General features: G+C 43.1%; 2 protein-coding genes across 2 annotated transcripts; one reads left to right on the top strand and one right to left on the bottom strand.

The window, feature by feature from the left end:
- The first annotated feature begins 498 nt into the window (after positions 1 to 498).
- Positions 499 to 14288, top strand: LOC123704110 (actin-like protein 6A). The gene is made up of 8 exons (XM_045652398.1): positions 499 to 766; positions 1951 to 2099; positions 2784 to 3010; positions 3397 to 3514; positions 3954 to 4085; positions 5822 to 5972; positions 8207 to 8404; positions 14028 to 14288. Exons 1-8 carry the CDS (start codon positions 565 to 567, stop codon positions 14129 to 14131), a joined length of 1281 nt encoding a protein of 426 aa, XP_045508354.1. The 5' UTR covers positions 499 to 564; the 3' UTR covers positions 14132 to 14288.
- Positions 14289 to 15479: 1191 nt separating this feature from the next.
- LOC123704125 (pro-neuropeptide Y-like) lies at positions 15480 to 16872 on the bottom strand. Its single transcript, XM_045652419.1, has 2 exons — positions 16710 to 16872; positions 15480 to 16043 (listed from the first exon to the last, which is right to left on the bottom strand). Exons 1-2 carry the CDS (start codon positions 16868 to 16870, stop codon positions 15926 to 15928), a joined length of 279 nt encoding a protein of 92 aa, XP_045508375.1. The 5' UTR covers positions 16871 to 16872; the 3' UTR covers positions 15480 to 15925.
- Between the last annotated feature and the right edge of the window lie 2692 nt (positions 16873 to 19564).

Below are 19564 nucleotides of genomic sequence, written 5' to 3'. Positions count from 1 at the left end.
TGTGTGTATGTACAAAATTTCATTGTAATCGGTTCCGCAGTGAAAGAGTAACATCCCTTCTCACATAATTTCGCATTTATTATATACGTAGGATTAAACAAATAATGTATTCAACTGAAATTAATTATAAGTTTTGTTTTTTTTATTATTTATTATTTCACGAAACCGTAAATGCAAAATACATTCACGATTTTATCGATTGAAGCACATCCCATCACTATCACCTTCTATCTATCTAAATACGTACCTATAGTAAAAATGGTGCCATGACTATGTTGAAACGTAGCTTGTTGTCTATAGCTGTCTCATTCTTTCATACGACGTTTTCTTTAGATAGAGAGAAACAAATATATGTAAATTGTATACGCTCGATACAAGTACTCTATAGGTTAATTGCTCTTAGCATTTTACGATCACGGTAAAGCCAAGAAAGAACTGTCAAAAGTAGCGTCACTCTTGTCATTTAACATTTTGTCAAAGTCTGTAATTGTGAAATTGTCACACAGTGTTGATTGTTGAAACGACGCCAATGAAAAACACATTTTTGGTGAAAAATAAGTGAAAATGAGTGGCCCGAACGGGATGTTGTATGGTGGCGATGAAATAGGCGCATTAGTGTTCGATCCTGGCCATCATTCCTTGCGAGTTGGTTACGCACAGGAAGATACTCCAAAAGCAGATATTCCGGCGGTTATTGGTGTAGGACCGGCTACTCATATACCTGATGCCGAAGAAAAGGTTCCTGATGGCACTGTTACACAGAGCGGTATGTAATATAGATTAATTACGCAGGAGTTACGAAAAATGTAATTTTTGCCGGGAAAGTATTTATCACAGAAACATAATAAAGTTTCTTTATTAGGACCTAAATATAATTATATTAAGAATTATTTGATCATGATAGGCAAATTTCCAACAATCAAATGTATATTTACCACAACATAATCTGAGTGATTAATACTTTTCAAGAAACTTTGTTTCATTGTTTTGTTTTAAATAGTTACTAGATTTCCGCCAGCGGCTTCGCCCGCGTTTTCAAAGGAAAACCCGCATAGTTCCCGTTCCCGTGGGATTTCCGGGATAAAACCTATCCTATGTGTTAATCCAAGTTACCCTCTATATGTGTGCTAAATTTCATTGTAATCGGATCAGTAGTTTTTACGTGAAAGAGTAACATACATCCATACATCCATACTTACAAACTTTCGCCTTTATAATAGTATTGAGATTGAGATATATAGTAGTTCACATAGCTTGTATCTAAATCTATTTGAATTATGTTATTAGTTCTACTATAATTCTGTAGATATTTAATCAAATATAAAGATAATAAATATGTTTATGTGTTCAATGTTTTGTTAAGACAAACTGTAGTCACCAGATTAGCCTGAAAATCAGCACTGTCTTGTTTTTGCATAAATTTTGTAAAAATTAAAGTGTTTTGGCTATAAATTACTTCTTTCTGTCTTTCAAATATAATCCATACTAATATTGTAAGTTTAGTATGAGTTTGTCTGTTTGAAGGCGCTGATGTCGGGAACTACTGGTCCGATTTGAAAAATTCTTTCGGTATTAGATAGCCCATTTATCGAGGAAGGTTATAGGCTATATATCATCACGCTAAGACCAATAGGAGCAGAGCAATGCAGGTAAAATTGCAGGGCACGGATTGTATTTAATCCAACTAATATTATAAATGCGAAAGTTTGTGAGGATGGATGTGTGTGTGTTTGTTACTCTTTCACGAATATACTACTGAACCAAAACAATAAAATTTAGCACACATACAGAGGGAATCGATTGAAATATAGGATAGATTTTATCTCGGAAATCTCACGGGAACAGGAACTATGCGGGTTTTTCATTGAAACAGCGGGCAAAGCCGCAGACGGAAAGCTAGTATTACATAAAAAACAACTACTTTTTATATTCATTACTACTATTTCACAGCGTCGAAAACAAACGAGCTACGCTACTACATAGACGTCACTGAGTTACATGTGCCCCGGCCACACATGGAGGTGCAGACGTACATGAAGGACGGACAGATTGACAACTGGGATCTGTTCGAAAAGATGCTGGATTATTGTTATAATAAGGTAATGTGGGAATTGGTTGATTTATTTATATAGTTGTTAGTTTGAAGTTTAATGCTGTAGGTTTTTTTAAATATTGGTTATAAGGTAAACCAAAAAAAGACATGTGGCACCCGGGGACTGCCGCGGTAAAGCTATTGCATAGCATGCCTTCAAGCCACACCTCCGCCCGTCGGAGTGGGGAGCGTGAGGTTTTTTCGTTACGGAATTTCTCGATTCGGTCCTCGCGCTCAAGGCCCGCGATAGAAGCTATGCAATAGCTAAAAAAATGCGAAATTGATTTTTGTTATAATAACTAGCTTCCGCCCGCGACTCCTTACTCACGTATGTCGGTCTTCGCATGGTTTAATTCTCCATTTTGAACTTGTAAGACGTTTCTAACGCAACGTGTGTTCGCGGTTCTACAGAACAACGTCTATGAATAAAACAGAAAAATTAAGATTTATTTTTTTTCTACGTATTTTTCCTGGATATTAAGTATCCTATTTTATGCCCGGGATAATAAGGTATAATTATACCAAGTTTCATCGAAATCGAACCGTTACTTTTCACGTGATGCCTAAATATACAGACAGACAGACAAAAATTTTTTTAATTACATATTTAAAAGTTTTCATTAACCATTTTGCAGCTTCGCTATGTCCCTAACACCAAAACACAATATCAGCAAATCTATAAAAATTTCAGGTAATCCGTTCCCCATCAGAGCACCACCCAGCGTTATTCACAGAAGCAGTATGGACAACTCGGCCAGCTCGAGAGAAATTAGCCGAACTGTTGTTTGAGAAGTATCAAGCGCCAGCATTCTTTCTGGTCAAGAATGCGGTGTTAGCTGCGTTCGCTAATGGGAAGTCGACAGCGTTGGTTGTTGATGCAGGGGCTAGTCAGACTTCAGCAGTGCCTGTTATTGACGGGTAAGACATAAAACTATATTAGTTTTTTCGCTCCTCGTTAGATTAAAAATAGAGCGTGTGTGCCGAGCACACGTGTCAGAAGTGAAACTTCTTTGGCAAGATTCAAAGATACCAAAATCGTCACCTTACTCCAGGACGTGACGGTATTGCCATGATGCGACCTTGACATTTTACTCTCAATGCGCCTAAAGAAGTTTCACTTCAAAAAAAGTCTATTTTATAAAGCACTTTGAATGCAATAAATTTAATTTTGGGACATGGGACTTCGTAACAAATGAAATTATGCTATTTTTTATTCTTCATAGTTTTCTTCAAATTCAGTGTCAATTTTTTAAACATTTTTGTATATTTTATTGTTTTCTTTACAAGTAATTATTTACTTACAGATACGCGTTAGCAAGTGCCGCAGTTCGTTCGCCAATAGGTGGGGACCATTTGGCAGCTCAAGCTAAAATCATGTTGAACAACATGCACATACAGATGTTACCCATTTATAGTATACAGGTGGGTAGATGGACAAAAGCTTTTTTTTGAGATTTATAATATATGCTAGCTTTCCGCACGCGGCTTCGTCCGCTTTGTATAAAACCTAATAAATTAGACAGTAAAAACTTCCGCTTGAATCGCTCTATCTATTTAAAGAAACTCTGTCAAAATCTGTTGCGTAATTTAATAGATCTAAGCACAAAAACGGACAGACCGCTGAAAGTGACTTTATATGTATATTATATTTTGTTATGATATTATTCAATTTAATTTTTGTAATCAAGATTTAATTACTCTGTCACAAAAGTATTCAGAATTTCCCAATTTTTAAATAATTATGTATCAATAATGGTTTCATTTCTGCCCTCATAAAATTTATCAAAACATTTTAATAATACTTTATATGTAAATCCCCTAAAACAACTAAAACAAACCTGCATCTATCTCTTTTCCACAGAGCAAAGAGGTGATAAGAGAGAGAGAGAGAGCGCGATACACACTCAAGACGTTGCCAGCTGGTCTCACACAATCATGGCAGCAATATATGCTGAAGCGACAATATGAAGATTTTGTGCATTGTGTAGCTCAGGTGAGGGTAAACTGTAAAGTCATAGGAAAATACAAAGTTATTTTTTATAACTGACTGACCTTGTCTTGGTTGGTAGTGGCCCTGCCTTCCAAGCCAGAGGTCGTGGGTTCGATTCCCACCCGGGGCAAATATTTGTGTGATGAACAAAGATGTTTGCTCCGTGTCTGGGTGTTAATTATCTATATAAGTATTTATTTAAAATTATATATGTATATTTATCAGCCATCTGGTTTCCATAACACAAGCGAAAAGCTTAGTATGGGATCAGATCGTGCCGTGTGTGAAAATTGTCCCGAAATATTTATTTATTTATTTATTTATAATATTGTAACATAAATTGTAGTTATTTATATCCATGTTATATTGTGTTTTAATCTTAACTCGGTTTGGTTGACTTTTAAGACATCTATATTTTTTTAATTAGCTAGATTTATATTATCTATATCTATATTAATGACTAGCTGCTCCGCGCGGTTTCACCCCCGTGGCTCCACTCCTGTTGATCGTAGCGTGATGATAATTATATAGCCTTCCTCGATAAATGAGCTATCTAACACTGAAAGAATTTTTCAAATCGGACCAGTAGTTCCCGAGATAAGCGCGTTCAAACAAACAAACAAACACTTCAGCTTTATAATATTACTAGCTTACCGCCCGCGGCTTCGCCCGCTTTCTCTAAAACGATTTGAGATTAATTAAACTAGCCTATCTATCAAGTTCAATCGAAGTCACAAGTTGGATCGAACTGCACATGGTGTGCGAATTTTATTATAATCGGTTAAGTGTTTTAGGAGTCCATTGAGGACAAACTAATAAAAATATTATTAGTATATATAAATGACACCCAACAAATTTATTGCAATCTCTATAAATAAATGTGAAGATAATTATTGACATAATACAAACAAAACTTACCCAAAAATTATCATTGTCCATAGTTTGATCGTTGTGTTTCCGATATTGGAATATCCTAGTTTGTGAGGATGTGTATGTGTGTGTTTGTAACTCTTTCACGCAAATACTACTGAACCGATTACAATGAAATTAAGCACTCATATAGAGGGTAACTTGGATTAACACGTAGGTTTGGTTTTATCCTGGGAATCCCACGGGAACGGGAACTATGTGGGTTTTTCTTTGAAAACGCGGGCGGAAATCTAGTGCATTGATAAGTTTGATAACAATGTCTTTTTAAAGAATAGAAAAAATTCAATCATGTGAAAATTCGATTGTAATTGAATATTTCTATTAAAAAAAAAACCAGACGTGAAATATCTTTGGCAAGATTCAAAGATGCCAAAATTAATTGCCTTTAACTCAATGACGTGACGGTATTGCCATAACGTGACCTTGACATTTCACTCGCAACGCGCCTAACGAAGTTTCACTTCAAAAAAATGTCTGCATGTACTAGTGTACACACGTAAGAAGTGAAACTTCTGTATGAACTTATTTTTCAAAAAATAATTTACTAAATGCAACTTTACAGAAATACGTCGAATCACGCGTGGTAGGGTTAAGAAAAAGATGGCGCGTAACGGAAAAATGTCACGCGTAACGAAAAAATGTTACACTAAATTTTTTTCCAACCCCCTTTAAAGAAGTTTCACTTCAAAAGTCTAATTTATAAAGCATTGTGAATGCTATAAATTTAATTTTAAGCTTATATTTTTTGCTATTTTTACAGAAATTTCTTCATTAAATCATTATTTAACTATATAATTATATTTTTTAAGGTATCCGAGTCCCCGTACGACGAGAGAACGGCTGCGGCCGTGCCCGGGGTGCACTACGAGTTCCCCGGGGGATACCATCAGGACTTTGGTCCCGAACGGTTTAAATTGACTGAATGTCTGTTCGATCCAACCCTGGGAGCTGCTCATTTGGGTGAGTTATCGTTTTGTAGATAGTAGGACAGTATAGTATTAACAATATATTGTATTTCAAATTCAAATTCAAATATTTTTATTCATGAATTCAATCAATTCAGATCTTAGACAAACTTAAATAGTTACATATATAACAATTATAAGTCAACCGTTATTATATAATAACGATTGACTTATAATTGTTATATATGTAACTACTACTACTATATAGTAGTTATTTTTTATATTAATGAAAACTAGATAAAAATGTATTTTTTGCTTTTTCTATAGTCAACCCAATTTTATCTTCGAAGAGGGGTAACCTGCTTAAAAATATCGATTAAAGTAAATTAATCGATACGGACTTGAAACATTTGTCAATCACAGCAACCAACACACAGCACACAGCACACAACATACAGCACACAACATACAGCACACAGCCCACAGCACACAGCACACAGCCCACAGCACACAGCCCACAGCACACAGCCCACAGCCCACGGCACACAGCACACCGCTCACAACACACAGCCCACAGCACACAACACACAACACACAGCACACAGCACACAGCCCACAGCACACAGCCCACAGCACAAAGCACACAACACACAGCACACAGCACACAGCCCACAGCACACAGCAACCAACACACAGCACACAGCACACAACCAACAGCACACAGCACACAACCAACAGCACACAGCACACAGCCCACAGCACACAGCCCACAGCACACAACACACAGCACACAGCACACACACACTCACCGATCCAGGCGGCGAAGCGTCGCTCGCTGTGCTGCGGCGCGGCGCTGGTCTTGAGGCGGTGCGAGGAGGGCGCGCTACAGCACACAGCCCACAGCACACAGCACACAGCCCACACACACAGCCCACAGCACACAGCACATAGCCCTATGCACACAGCACACAGCCCACAGCACACAGCCCACACACACAGCACACAGCGCATAGCCCACAGCACACAGCACATAGCCCACACACACAGCCCACACACACAGCCCACAGCACACAGCACATAGCCCACAGCCCACGGCACACAGCACATAGCTCACAACACACAGCCCACAGCACACAACCTACAACACACAGCACACAGCACACAGCCCACAGCACACAGCCCATAGCACAAAGCACACAACACACAGCACACAGCACACAGCACACAGCCCACAGCACACAGCCCACAGCACACAGCAACCAACACACAGCACACAGCACACAACAAACAGCCCACAGCCCACAGCACACAGCCCACAGCACAAAGCACACAACACACAGCACACAGCACACAGCACAAAGCACACAGCCCACAGCACACAGCAACCAACACACAGCACACAGCACACAACATACAGCACACAGCCCACAGCACACAAACACAGCACACAGCCCACACACGTCAATCGAACTTGATTAAAAGGATAATAAATAAAATTCGGTTTTATTATAAACACAGCGTATTTATTAATTTATGTTAGATGATAGATCTGTCAATTGTCATAATACCTTACGATTCACGTAAACACGCTTGCTTGTGTGTGTGAGCCATTTCGAACGTTCGTATGAAGTTTCCTTACTGGTCGTATCTGTATATTGTATACTAGCTTCCGCCCACGACTTTGTACGTGCATCCCCGTTTTTCCCCGTTCCCGTAAGAATTTCGGGAAATCCTTTCTTAGCGGATGTCCTAACATCTACCTGCATGCCAAATTTCAGCCCGATACGTCCAGTGGTTTGGGTTGTGTGTTGATAGATCACTATATCAGTCACCTTTGAGTTTTATAATAGATTTAATTATACACCAGGGCCAATCCCTTCCAAAATGATAAAAACCTAAAAAAAATAGTAGTAGGATGAAACCCATAAGAAAAGGAGGGGAATGTGATAAAAATTAAAGGAAAAATAAATTACAGACAATCCGAGCTCGGGAATTGGGAGCTTTTAAGGCTAAAAAATGGTTTCTCTTAAATTCCGACAAAACTAAAAGTCAAATTTTTTCACATAACCTCAAAATTTAGGTGAAAAATTCAAGAAACTAAGTTTTTTAGCCTTAGAAGTCTCCCCCCTCCCACTTCCCGAACTCGGATTGTCTGTAATTTATTTTTCCTTTAATTTTTATCACATTCCCCTCCTTTTCTAATGGCTTTCATCCTACTACTATTTTTTTTTGTTTCAAAAATTATCGACCCTGGTCTACTGGTGTTGATTGTGTCTGTGTGGTGTGTAGTGTGCGCGGCGGTGGGCGCGTGCGACGCGGACGCGCGCGTGGCGCTGTGGGGCGGCGTGGTGGCGTGCGGCGGGGCGGGCGGCGCGGGCTGGCTCGAGCGCCTCGCGCGGGACCTCGCCGCGCGCGCGCCCTCCTCGCACCGCCTCAAGACCAGCGCCGCGCCGCAGCACAGCGAGCGACGCTTCGCCGCCTGGATCGGTGAGTGTGTGTGTGCTGTGTGCTGTGTGCTGTGTGCTGTGTGCTGTGTGCTGTGTGCTGAGTGCTGTAGCGCGCCCTCCTCGCACCGCCTCAAGACCAGCGCCGCGCCGCAGCACAGCGAGCGACGCTTCGCCGCCTGGATCGGTGAGTGTGTGTGTGCTGTGTGCTGTGTGCTGTGTGCTGTGTGCTGTGTGCTGTGTGCTGTGTGCTGTAGCGCGCCCTCCTCGCACCGCCTCAAGACCAGCGCCGCGCCGCAGCACAGCGAGCGACGCTTCGCCGCCTGGATCGGTGAGTGTGTGTGTGCTGTGTGCTGTGTGCTGTGTGCTGTGTGCTGTGTGCTGTGTGCTGTGTGCTGTGTGCTGTGTGCTGTGTGCTGTGTGCTGTGTGCTGTGTGCTGTGTGCTGTGTGCTGTGTGCTGTGTGCTGTGTGCTGTGTGCTGTGTGCTGTGTGCTGTAGCGCGCCCTCCTCGCACCGCCTCAAGACCAGCGCCGCGCCGCAGCACAGCGAGCGACGCTTCGCCGCCTGGATCGGTGAGTGTGTGTGTGCTGTGTGCTGTGTGCTGTGTGCTGTGTGCTGTGTGCTGTGTGCTGTGTGCTGTGTGCTGTGTGCTGTAGCGCGCCCTCCTCGCACCGCCTCAAGACCAGCGCCGCGCCGCAGCACAGCGAGCGACGCTTCGCCGCCTGGATCGGTGAGTGTGTGTGTGCTGTGTGCTGTGTGCTGTGTGCTGTGTGCTGTGTGCTGTGTGCTGTGTGCTGTGTGCTGTGTGCTGTAGCGCGCCCTCCTCGCACCGCCTCAAGACCAGCGCCGCGCCGCAGCACAGCGAGCGACGCTTCGCCGCCTGGATCGGTGAGTGTGTGTGTGCTGTGTGCTGTGTGCTGTGTGCTGTGTGCTGTGTGCTGTGTGCTGTGTGCTGTGTGCTGTGTGCTGTGTGCTGTAGCGCGCCCTCCTCGCACCGCCTCAAGACCAGCGCCGCGCCGCAGCACAGCGAGCGACGCTTCGCCGCCTGGATCGGTGAGTGTGTGTGTGCTGTGTGCTGTGTGCTGTGTGCTGTGTGCTGTGTGCTGTGTGCTGTGTGCTGTGTGCTGTGTGCTGTGTGCTGTGTGCTGTGTGCTGTGTGCTGTAGCGCGCCCTCCTCGCACCGCCTCAAGACCAGCGCCGCGCCGCAGCACAGCGAGCGACGCTTCGCCGCCTGGATCGGTGAGTGTGTGTGTGCTGTGTGCTGTGTGCTGTGTGCTGTGTGCTGTGTGCTGTGTGCTGTGTGCTGTGTGCTGTGTGCTGTGTGCTGTGTGCTGTGTGCTGTGTGCTGTGTGCTGTGTGCTGTAGCGCGCCCTCCTCGCACCGCCTCAAGACCAGCGCCGCGCCGCAGCACAGCGAGCGACGCTTCGCCGCCTGGATCGGTGAGTGTGTGTGTGCTGTGTGCTGTGTGCTGTGTGCTGTGTGCTGTGTGCTGTGTGCTGTGTGCTGTAGCGCGCCCTCCTCGCACCGCCTCAAGACCAGCGCCGCGCCGCAGCACAGCGAGCGACGCTTCGCCGCCTGGATCGGTGAGTGTGTGTGTGCTGTGTGCTGTGTGCTGTGTGCTGTGTGCTGTGTGCTGTGTGCTGTAGCGCGCCCTCCTCGCACCGCCTCAAGACCAGCGCCGCGCCGCAGCACAGCGAGCGACGCTTCGCCGCCTGGGTCGGTGAGGGTGTGTGTGCTGTGTGCTGTGTGCTGTGTGCTGTGTGCTGTGTGCTGTGTGCTGTGTGCTGTAGCGCGCCCTCCTCGCACCGCCTCAAGACCAGCGCCGCGCCGCAGCACAGCGAGCGACGCTTCGCCGCCTGGATCGGTGAGTGTGTGTGTGCTGTGTGCTGTGTGCTGTGTGCTGTGTGCTGTGTGCTGTGTGCTGTGTGCTGTAGCGCGCCCTCCTCGCACCGCCTCAAGACCAGCGCCGCGCCGCAGCACAGCGAGCGACGCTTCGCCGCCTGGATCGGTGAGTGTGTGTGTGCTGTGTGCTGTGTGCTGTGTGCTGTGTGCTGTGTGCTGTGTGCTGTGTGCTGTGTGCTGTGTGCTGTGTGCTGTGTGCTGTGTGCTGTGTGCTGTGTGCTGTAGCGCGCCCTCCTCGCACCGCCTCAAGACCAGCGCCGCGCCGCAGCACAGCGAGCGACGCTTCGCCGCCTGGATCGGTGAGTGTGTGTGTGCTGTGTGCTGTGTGCTGTGTGCTGTGTGCTGTGTGCTGTGTGCTGTGTGCTGTGTGCTGTGTGCTGTGTGCTGTGTGCTGTGTGCTGTGTGCTGTGTGCTGTGTGCTGTGTGCTGTGTGCTGTGTGCTGTAGCGCGCCCTCCTCGCACCGCCTCAAGACCAGCGCCGCGCCGCAGCACAGCGAGCGACGCTTCGCCGCCTGGATCGGTGAGTGTGTGTGTGCTGTGTGCTGTGTGCTGTGTGCTGTGTGCTGTGTGCTGTGTGCTGTGTGCTGTGTGCTGTGTGCTGTGTGCTGTGTGCTGTGTGCTGTGTGCTGTGTGCTGTAGCGCGCCCTCCTCGCACCGCCTCAAGCCCAGCGCCGCGCCGCAGCACAGCGAGCGCCGCTTCGCCGCCTGGATCGGTGAGTGTGTGTGTGCTGTGTGCTGTGTGCTGTGTGCTGTGTGCTGTGTGCTGTGTGCTGTGTGCTGTGTGCTGTGTGCTGTAGCGCGCCCTCCTCGCACCGCCTCAAGACCAGCGCCGCGCCGCAGCACAGCGAGCGACGCTTCGCCGCCTGGATCGGTGAGTGTGTGTGTGCTGTGTGCTGTGTGCTGTGTGCTGTGTGCTGTGTGCTGTGTGCTGTGTGCTGTAGCGCGCCCTCCTCGCACCGCCTCAAGACCAGCGCCGCGCCGCAGCACAGCGAGCGACGCTTCGCCGCCTGGATCGGTGAGTGTGTGTGTGCTGTGTGCTGTGTGCTGTGTGCTGTGTGCTGTGTGCTGTGTGCTGTGTGCTGTGTGCTGTAGCGCGCCCTCCTCGCACCGCCTCAAGACCAGCGCCGCGCCGCAGCACAGCGAGCGACGCTTCGCCGCCTGGATCGGTGAGTGTGTGTGTGCTGTGTGCTGTGTGCTGTGTGCTGTGTGCTGTGTGCTGTGTGCTGTAGCGCGCCCTCCTCGCACCGCCTCAAGACCAGCGCCGCGCCGCAGCACAGCGAGCGACGCTTCGCCGCCTGGATCGGTGAGTGTGTGTGTGCTGTGTGCTGTGTGCTGTGTGCTGTGTGCTGTGTGCTGTGTGCTGTAGCGCGCCCTCCTCGCACCGCCTCAAGACCAGCGCCGCGCCGCAGCACAGCGGGCGACGCGCCGCCGCCTGGAGCGGTGAGTGTGTGTGTGCTGTGTGCTGTGTGCTGTGTGCTGTGTGCTGTGTGCTGTGTGCTGTGTGCTGTGTGCTGTGTGCTGTGTGCTGTGTGCTGTGTGCTGTGTGCTGTAGCGCGCCCTCCTCGCACCGCCTCAAGACCAGCGCCGCGCCGCAGCACAGCGAGCGACGCTTCGCCGCCTGGATCGGTGAGTGTGTGTGTGCTGTGTGCTGTGTGCTGTGTGCTGTGTGCTGTGTGCTGTGTGCTGTGTGCTGTGTGCTGTGTGCTGTGTGCTGTGTGCTGTGTGCTGTGTGCTGTGTGCTGTAGCGCGCCCTCCTCGCACCGCCTCAAGACCAGCGCCGCGCCGCAGCACAGCGAGCGACGCTTCGCCGCCTGGATCGGTGAGTGTGTGTGTGCTGTGTGCTGTGTGCTGTGTGCTGTGTGCTGTGTGCTGTGTGCTGTGTGCTGTGTGCTGTAGCGCGCCCTCCTCGCACCGCCTCAAGACCAGCGCCGCGCCGCAGCACAGCGAGCGACGCTTCGCCGCCTGGATCGGTGAGTGTGTGTGTGCTGTGTGCTGTGTGCTGTGTGCTGTGTGCTGTGTGCTGTGTGCTGTAGCGCGCCCTCCTCGCACCGCCTCAAGACCAGCGCCGCGCCGCAGCACAGCGAGCGACGCTTCGCCGCCTGGATCGGTGAGTGTGTGTGTGCTGTGTGCTGTGTGCTGTGTGCTGTGTGCTGTGTGCTGTGTGCTGTGTGCTGTGTGCTGTGTGCTGTGTGCTGTGTGCTGTGTGCTGTGTGCTGTAGCGCGCCCTCCTCGCACCGCCTCAAGACCAGCGCCGCGCCGCAGCACAGCGAGCGACGCTTCGCCGCCTGGATCGGTGAGTGTGTGTGTGCTGTGTGCTGTGTGCTGTGTGCTGTGTGCTGTGTGCTGTGTGCTGTGTGCTGTGTGCTGTGGGCTGTGTGCTGTGGGCTATGTGCTGTGTGCTGTGTGCCTTGGGCTATGTCCTGTGTGCTGTGTGCTGTGGGCTATGTGCTGTGTGCTGTGGGCTGTGTGTGCGGGCTGTGTGCTGTGGGCTGTGTGACGTGTGCTGTGTGCTGTGGGCTATGTGCTGTGTGCTGTGTGCTGTGGTCTGTGTGTGTGGGCTGTGTGCTGTGTGCTGTGAGCCTTGTGCTGTGTGCTGTGGGCTATGTGCTGTGTGCTGTGGGCTGTGTGCTGTGTACTGTGTGCGGTGTGCTATGTGCTGCGGGCTGTGTGCAGTGTGCTGTGTGCTGTGGGCTATGTGCTGTGTGCTGTGGGCTATGTGCTGTGTGCTGTGTGTTATGTGCTATGTACTGAGGGATGTGTGCTGTGTGCTGTGGGCTGCGGGCTGTGTGCTGTGTGCTGTGTGTGTAACGGGCCGGCTCGAGCGGGGCGTACATTGTGCTGTAACGCGCACCGACTGGAGCGGGGAATAGCTGTGCTGCGAGCCCATATCGGAGATGCTTGTTTTCGTTCCTGAATATACTACACGACTTACTTATACTTGACAATAGTGCTAAAAATCTTATAAGTCCAGAAGAAGCGGTCGGTTGCGGGCAACGGAGCCCCGCTTCGCGGAGCTCCTATTTTTATGTATATGTTACCGGAAATGTATGTAATCCGTCATTGTATACAATTCCTAGGAAGATTATACATTTCCTAGGATATGCATGCATTAAATAGTTTTTTAAACAATATTTTATACATTTCCTAAATGGTATCGGAATTGTACACATTTCCTAGGAATTGTATACAATTCCTTGATTTCATACATTTCCGGTAACATATATAAAAAAACGAACCTTACCTAACCCACCCCCTTTATCTGTTATTTATTTACCTAAGCTTACCTTATAATATTTTTATTCCGCATTTACTGAATCGATAATAATCAAGAAAAATACATAGCTGTATAAGCCTTTTAAAATATTTCGTTCAAGCGAAGTTGTGTAGTATAGTTTGAAATGAAGACGCAAGCGTCCGCAGTATAAAGTATACACGATCAGTACGCAAAATTCGTGTATATATTGTAATCACAGACTTAAAAACAGCATTACAAAATATACACGAGCAGTTTCCTAAATTTGCGTTCTGGCTATCTATAGAAGACGCTGTGAAGGAGTGTGGACTGCGGACGGCGCATTAATATTATTTCTCTGTGATGATATGTGGCTAATTTCTGTTAAGAATTCGTTATTATAGAGATTTTTACCTGTATGTTTGTATGTAACCGACTCCTTTAGACTCGATTTCGACTTTAAACGCACAGATTCACGATTTTATTTTGTTTCTTTATTTATTTAAATATATTTTATTGTTTTTTTACCAGGTGGTTCGATATTGGCGTCAATCGGCTCCTTCCAGCAGATGTGGATCTCGTCACAAGAATATGATGAAGGGGGCAAAGGTCAATTGGAAAGAAAATGTCCCTAGTATTATAATAAAATAGTTTTTAACTACCTGTGTTTTATTTGTATGTGAATGTGTATAAACTATTGAGTTTGTGATCAACTTGAAATAAATGCGAATTTTCATATGTAGGTTATTTTGGATTAACATTTGGTATAATAAAATTATTTGATACAAGTTATTTTTTCTGTTATTCTTTGTTTCTACCCTATCATAATTGACTAAGCTGTATTGAACACTTTTAAATGCGTTTTCAACCAAACATTTTTTCTCAAGGTAACTACGTAGGTAAAAATTGGCTTAGCTGTATTTAAAATTTTAAATCACACTTTTTCAATGCTTTTTCAATCAATCAAAAAGTGCAAAAATCAAAGGTAAAAAATAAAACATAGTTACTTGGTAACATAAACTAGACAATCGATTTCTAAATATGAGATGAATAATAAATTAATATTTTACTTAGTAGGCTTTTAGCCTGAATCAATTATGATGATATTTGTTACAAAGATAGATTAAACGTTGAAAACTTTGTTAAAAATACCAAACGAATAACTGTCGCACGATAACACAGTAATCTTTATACCTTCTTATTACATAAAAAGAACGTAGCAATATTTGACTCCAAAATTACCGAACCGATTCTAAATTTGATTGGCGCAGTTTGATATAACTAAATAAATAAATAAACTTATGATTTCTAAGATAGGATAGGTTACATCTCAGTTTATAGTCGCTATATTTTTTTATTGTAAATTATTTGTCTATTTTTTACTAGCTTTAGAGTTAGAGGATTCTTACATATTATCATAATATTATGCACAGAATAATAAATAGTATAATATTATGGCGACATAGCTGTGACCAGATTCAGTAAGTATTCAATAGATGGCGCTATGTTAAAAATACAAACATTTAATTTTTAATTCTTTTTTCCTACCTATTAATTTTTCTAAATATACGAAATTTTTGATCAATCGTGTTTAAATTCCTGCCCATTCTCAAGAAAGTTGCGTATGAACATTTTATAAAACTTATTTGACTGTTAATATTCACGTCTGTCGGGTCGTACCTAGTAAGCTAATATAAATACATGAATGACCAATGCACTAACATAATCTAAGATCTATTTTATGCCTAAATTCAAACACAGATCGTAGTAAAGTAGGTAGGTACTAGGTATCCATAGCAACAAATGACTAATCTTATTCAATGAACAGTTTAATTTTAGATTTGTTATCAAATAAATACAATACAAACTAACTTTGTTATAATTGAATATTTATGAGATTAACTTTAATTTTAATTAAGTACCTAGCATAGATGATATTATACTATACTAATAGTAGGAAAGTATGTAAATAACAACACAATAGCATTTTAAAATAGTTTATTAATTCACCTGATAATCACATGATTATAATTTCACAGATAACACAATTACTTACAATGCTAAAAATAATTTCCACCCAGCCTGAAAATTATTTTATTTTTCGCAACATTATTTGACTAGACAGAAGACGGATATCGAATTGACTAGATTAGGCCCTATTAAATAAAATCATACGGTTAGTTAAGTATTTCACAAAAAAAACGTAATAACTGTCACTTTGCCGCCATTGAAATAAAAAATAAAAATTTACGCGGCAAAAACGATGTCTGATGTTGCCATATTAAAGGTAGATTATCAAAATTACAACAATAGTCTACAATATTAGTAGGAATTAAATTAATTTCATTAATTAATTGCTACCATGTAATAGATTAAAATACGCGTTTATCAAGCCTGTCGTCCAATTTTTATTTAGATAGGTACTTATGTTAGTTATTATAGGGGAAATTTTTGAATAGTATATCTTCGTTTGCGTTGTGGTCGAAAAACGGCATTTCCTTGAAGATAACAGAAGCATCTGCTATGTGCATTTGTCGTTTGCCATATCTGAAAAATGAAATTGTTATTGTAAAATTTTAATGTCAACTTTAAAACAACTTTTTCGCGATCGTATAACATATATTATATATACATAGACAATTCCTTCTAGGATATTCCTATCCTATGTGTTATTCTAAGTTACCATCTATATGTGTGCTAAATTTCATTGTAATGTTCAGTAGTATTTGCGTGAAAGAGTAACAAACATACACACACACATCCATCCTCACAAACTTTCGCATTTATAATATTAGTAGGAAGTAGGATAGTAGGATAGGACAATACTTAAATGATATTACTGCAACATTATTCTGAATTTCCACATTCAACCCTTTCACACACAACATACACATTCAGAAAAAAGCGCACGTGTGCTCCGCACACATGCTCAATGTGTGGCAATTTGTTAAATTATACCTATTGTTGTTATCATAATTATTAAACTGTGATTTTGGATTAAAGCCGGCTACTCACGTACCAGCCGCAGGGGCAATATTGGAACAATCTCGGTTGCACGGTGGTCGGAGCAATTTCAGCTGTTCCCTAAATTGCTGCTGCTGCTATACACATTACAATTAAGGAGCCTATTATGGGTGCAATATTGACCCTGCTGCAGGTACGTGAGTAGGCTTTACAAAATTAAATAAATAGATTAAAAAAAAGACGACTCACCGTCCACGGCCGTGTACAGAATAATACTCCTGTAGTTCCTTCAAATAGTTGGATATCTGTTCCGCAGTATCGAAGCGTTCCGGCCGCCTCGGGCGCGGGTACTGCGCGAGTGTTGCGCACAAAATGGCGGACAACAACAAGATGGCGACTACGCTCCGCATGGCTGCAATGGATGATAATTAACAATTTTAGTAATTTTCGCAAGTCTGTAGCATGTATCAAGTAGGTTACATAAGCGTACCTAATGCCATTGTAATTTGTATTAGACTTCTGTCAATAATAAATAATAATAGTACATTTATGAAGTTACTACATGATTATCTTGATTATTAACACAATTCCATTCATTACCATGGAGCGCCTACGCTTGAGCGTAGAGCCATGTAGAACTGAGGTTCTACGCTCGAGCGTAGAGCTACTATAACCGAGCGTTTAAAACTCGGGTTTTATTCCCGGTGGAAAAAAAATATTCTCAATCTAGCATTACAATTATTTTTTTGTTATTATCATCCCCATACGGACTTCAGTACTTACTACACTTATTTATAACTATGCAAAGCTCGAAAAAGCCGTATAAAAAATTCCATGCAAAAAGAACTGGGTATACCTACCTAGCATTTAAGACATTTCTGGAAAACTATTTTTTTTTTTAAATTCGTTCTCTTGGCCAGCCGTAATTACGGCATAGCGAAAGACGCGGGTTCGCACCCCGTTTCGTGATCGATTTTCTCTTAAAATTTATATTTATGAAATTTTATTAAAGAAGCATCTGAATGCTATAAAATTAAATATCAAACTACCTAATTTTTATTTATAAATCAGTAAAAGTTACTTTGTAATATTTTTATTCAATTAGGCAACATATTATTTAAGCCTCCAAAAGCCCATAGATTAGATATTATCTAAATAATTTGACCTCAAAAATCCCGATACCAAAGTCCTGAATAGTTATTAATAGCGTAATCGGTTTTTTAACGGACCGGCATTCCTATATCTTTAGCGGAAATTTTATTAATATTCAAATTGTGATAACAATGTAGGAAATACCTATAAATTGTCTTCAAAACGGTTGTAAAATATATTGTAAATACATATGAACCTAACTGCCAGATTTTAATATTAGTTACCTACTTTTTATAACTAAATAAATATTTCGGGACAATTTTCACACACGGCACGATCTGATCCTATAGTTTATACTCTACACACTATACTAAGCTTTCGCTTGTGTTATGGAAACCAGATGGCTGATAAACATACATACATATATATAATTTTAAATAAATACTTATATAGATAATTAACACCCAGACACAGAGCAAACATCTATGTTCATCACACAAATATTTGCCCCGAGTGGGAATCGAACCCACGACTTCTAGCTTGTAAGGCAGGGCCACTACCAACCAAGCCAACCGGTCAGTCAGACCGTCAGACAGTCAACTTAGTATGCTGCTAGCAAAATCTGTCCAGCCATTTATAAGATGATGAAGGAACTATTAAAAATAATACAGATAAGCCAAATAAAAAATACATTGAAATCGAAATTTCTTACATATTCCGAAATCTATAACCCAAGGATTTAGAAGTGATATATTGATCTTGATTAGAAAAACCTTCTTCACTGTCACGTGTGTTTTTTAAATTCTTATTTTATGTAAAAGCAGGTACGTCGAACATATAGATCTTCGTATTATTATAGCTTTTATGGCTCAGTGGCGCGTAAATATTCTCCCCTGTTTAACGCAGACATAGTCACATGAACCAACTAGTCGTCACCATAAAATTGGAGTGTCTGTTTTTAGTCTATAGTCTGCAGCTATACTTAATATTTTAAAGCTGAAGAGTTTGTTTGTTTGTTGTCGTTTGAACGCGCTAATCTCGGGAACTACTGGTCTGATTTGAAAAATTCTTTCGGTGTTAGATAGCCCATTTATCGAGTAAGGCTATAGGCTACATATATCATGACGCTAAGACCAACAGAAGCGGAACCACGCGCGTGAAACCGCGGAGCGCAGCTAGTCTACACTAATATTGTAAAGAGGAAAACTTTGTTTGTTTGTTTGTTTGATTGTAATGAATAGGCTCATAAACTACTGGACCACTACTGGACTGATTTTAAAAATTCTTTCACCATTTGAAAGCTACAATACAGGCTAGGTTTTATCCCGGAAATCCCACGGGAACGGGAACTATGCGGGTTTTTCTTTGAAAACACGGGCGAAGCCGCAGGCGGAGAGCTAGTATAAAATAAAACCCGTGCAAATTATAGTTCAAACAGTCATATTTCTAAGTCCCACTTCTTTGAAGTATGTTTGATAAACATCCGCCCCTATCTAAAGCGTGGTTAAGTTTTAACAGCCAGTTAACGCTGGCTTAAACTTAATTACGATCTTCTCTTTATACGCATTTTAATTAACTATCTTTTGCGCGCCGGTTCGTCTGGAAACTTCTGTTAAAGCTGCGTTTATATGGCGATGTATCCAGTATCATAATATTATAGGTAGTGTTGGTATCTTTGACAGGTTATGAATAAAGAAGTTTTGTTTTAAATGCAGCTCTAGTTTATATTCTTCGTCGTAAATCGTCGAGTCTATGGTCTTTTTTAATCTTTTTCAAACGTAATAATTTGTCGTGGCATGGCTTTTCGCTATTACCTATACTGATTTTTAGAAGAATTTGTATACAGGATGCTAAGAATATAAACCATAGTTCGATAAAAATGTGTATCGAAATAATTTGTTCGATGGAAATACCTAATAGATTTTATATTTTTTTGCATCTCTACTTACTTAAGTAGAAGTAATAGGTCGAATAAAAAAATTATTCCTGTGTTGAATTGTTATTTATTGAGG

This window comes from Colias croceus, chromosome 28 (genome assembly GCF_905220415.1).
Source record: "Colias croceus chromosome 28, ilColCroc2.1".
Lineage (NCBI taxonomy): Eukaryota > Metazoa > Arthropoda > Insecta > Lepidoptera > Pieridae > Colias > Colias croceus.
This window is presented reverse-complemented; position numbering and strand designations above follow the sequence as displayed.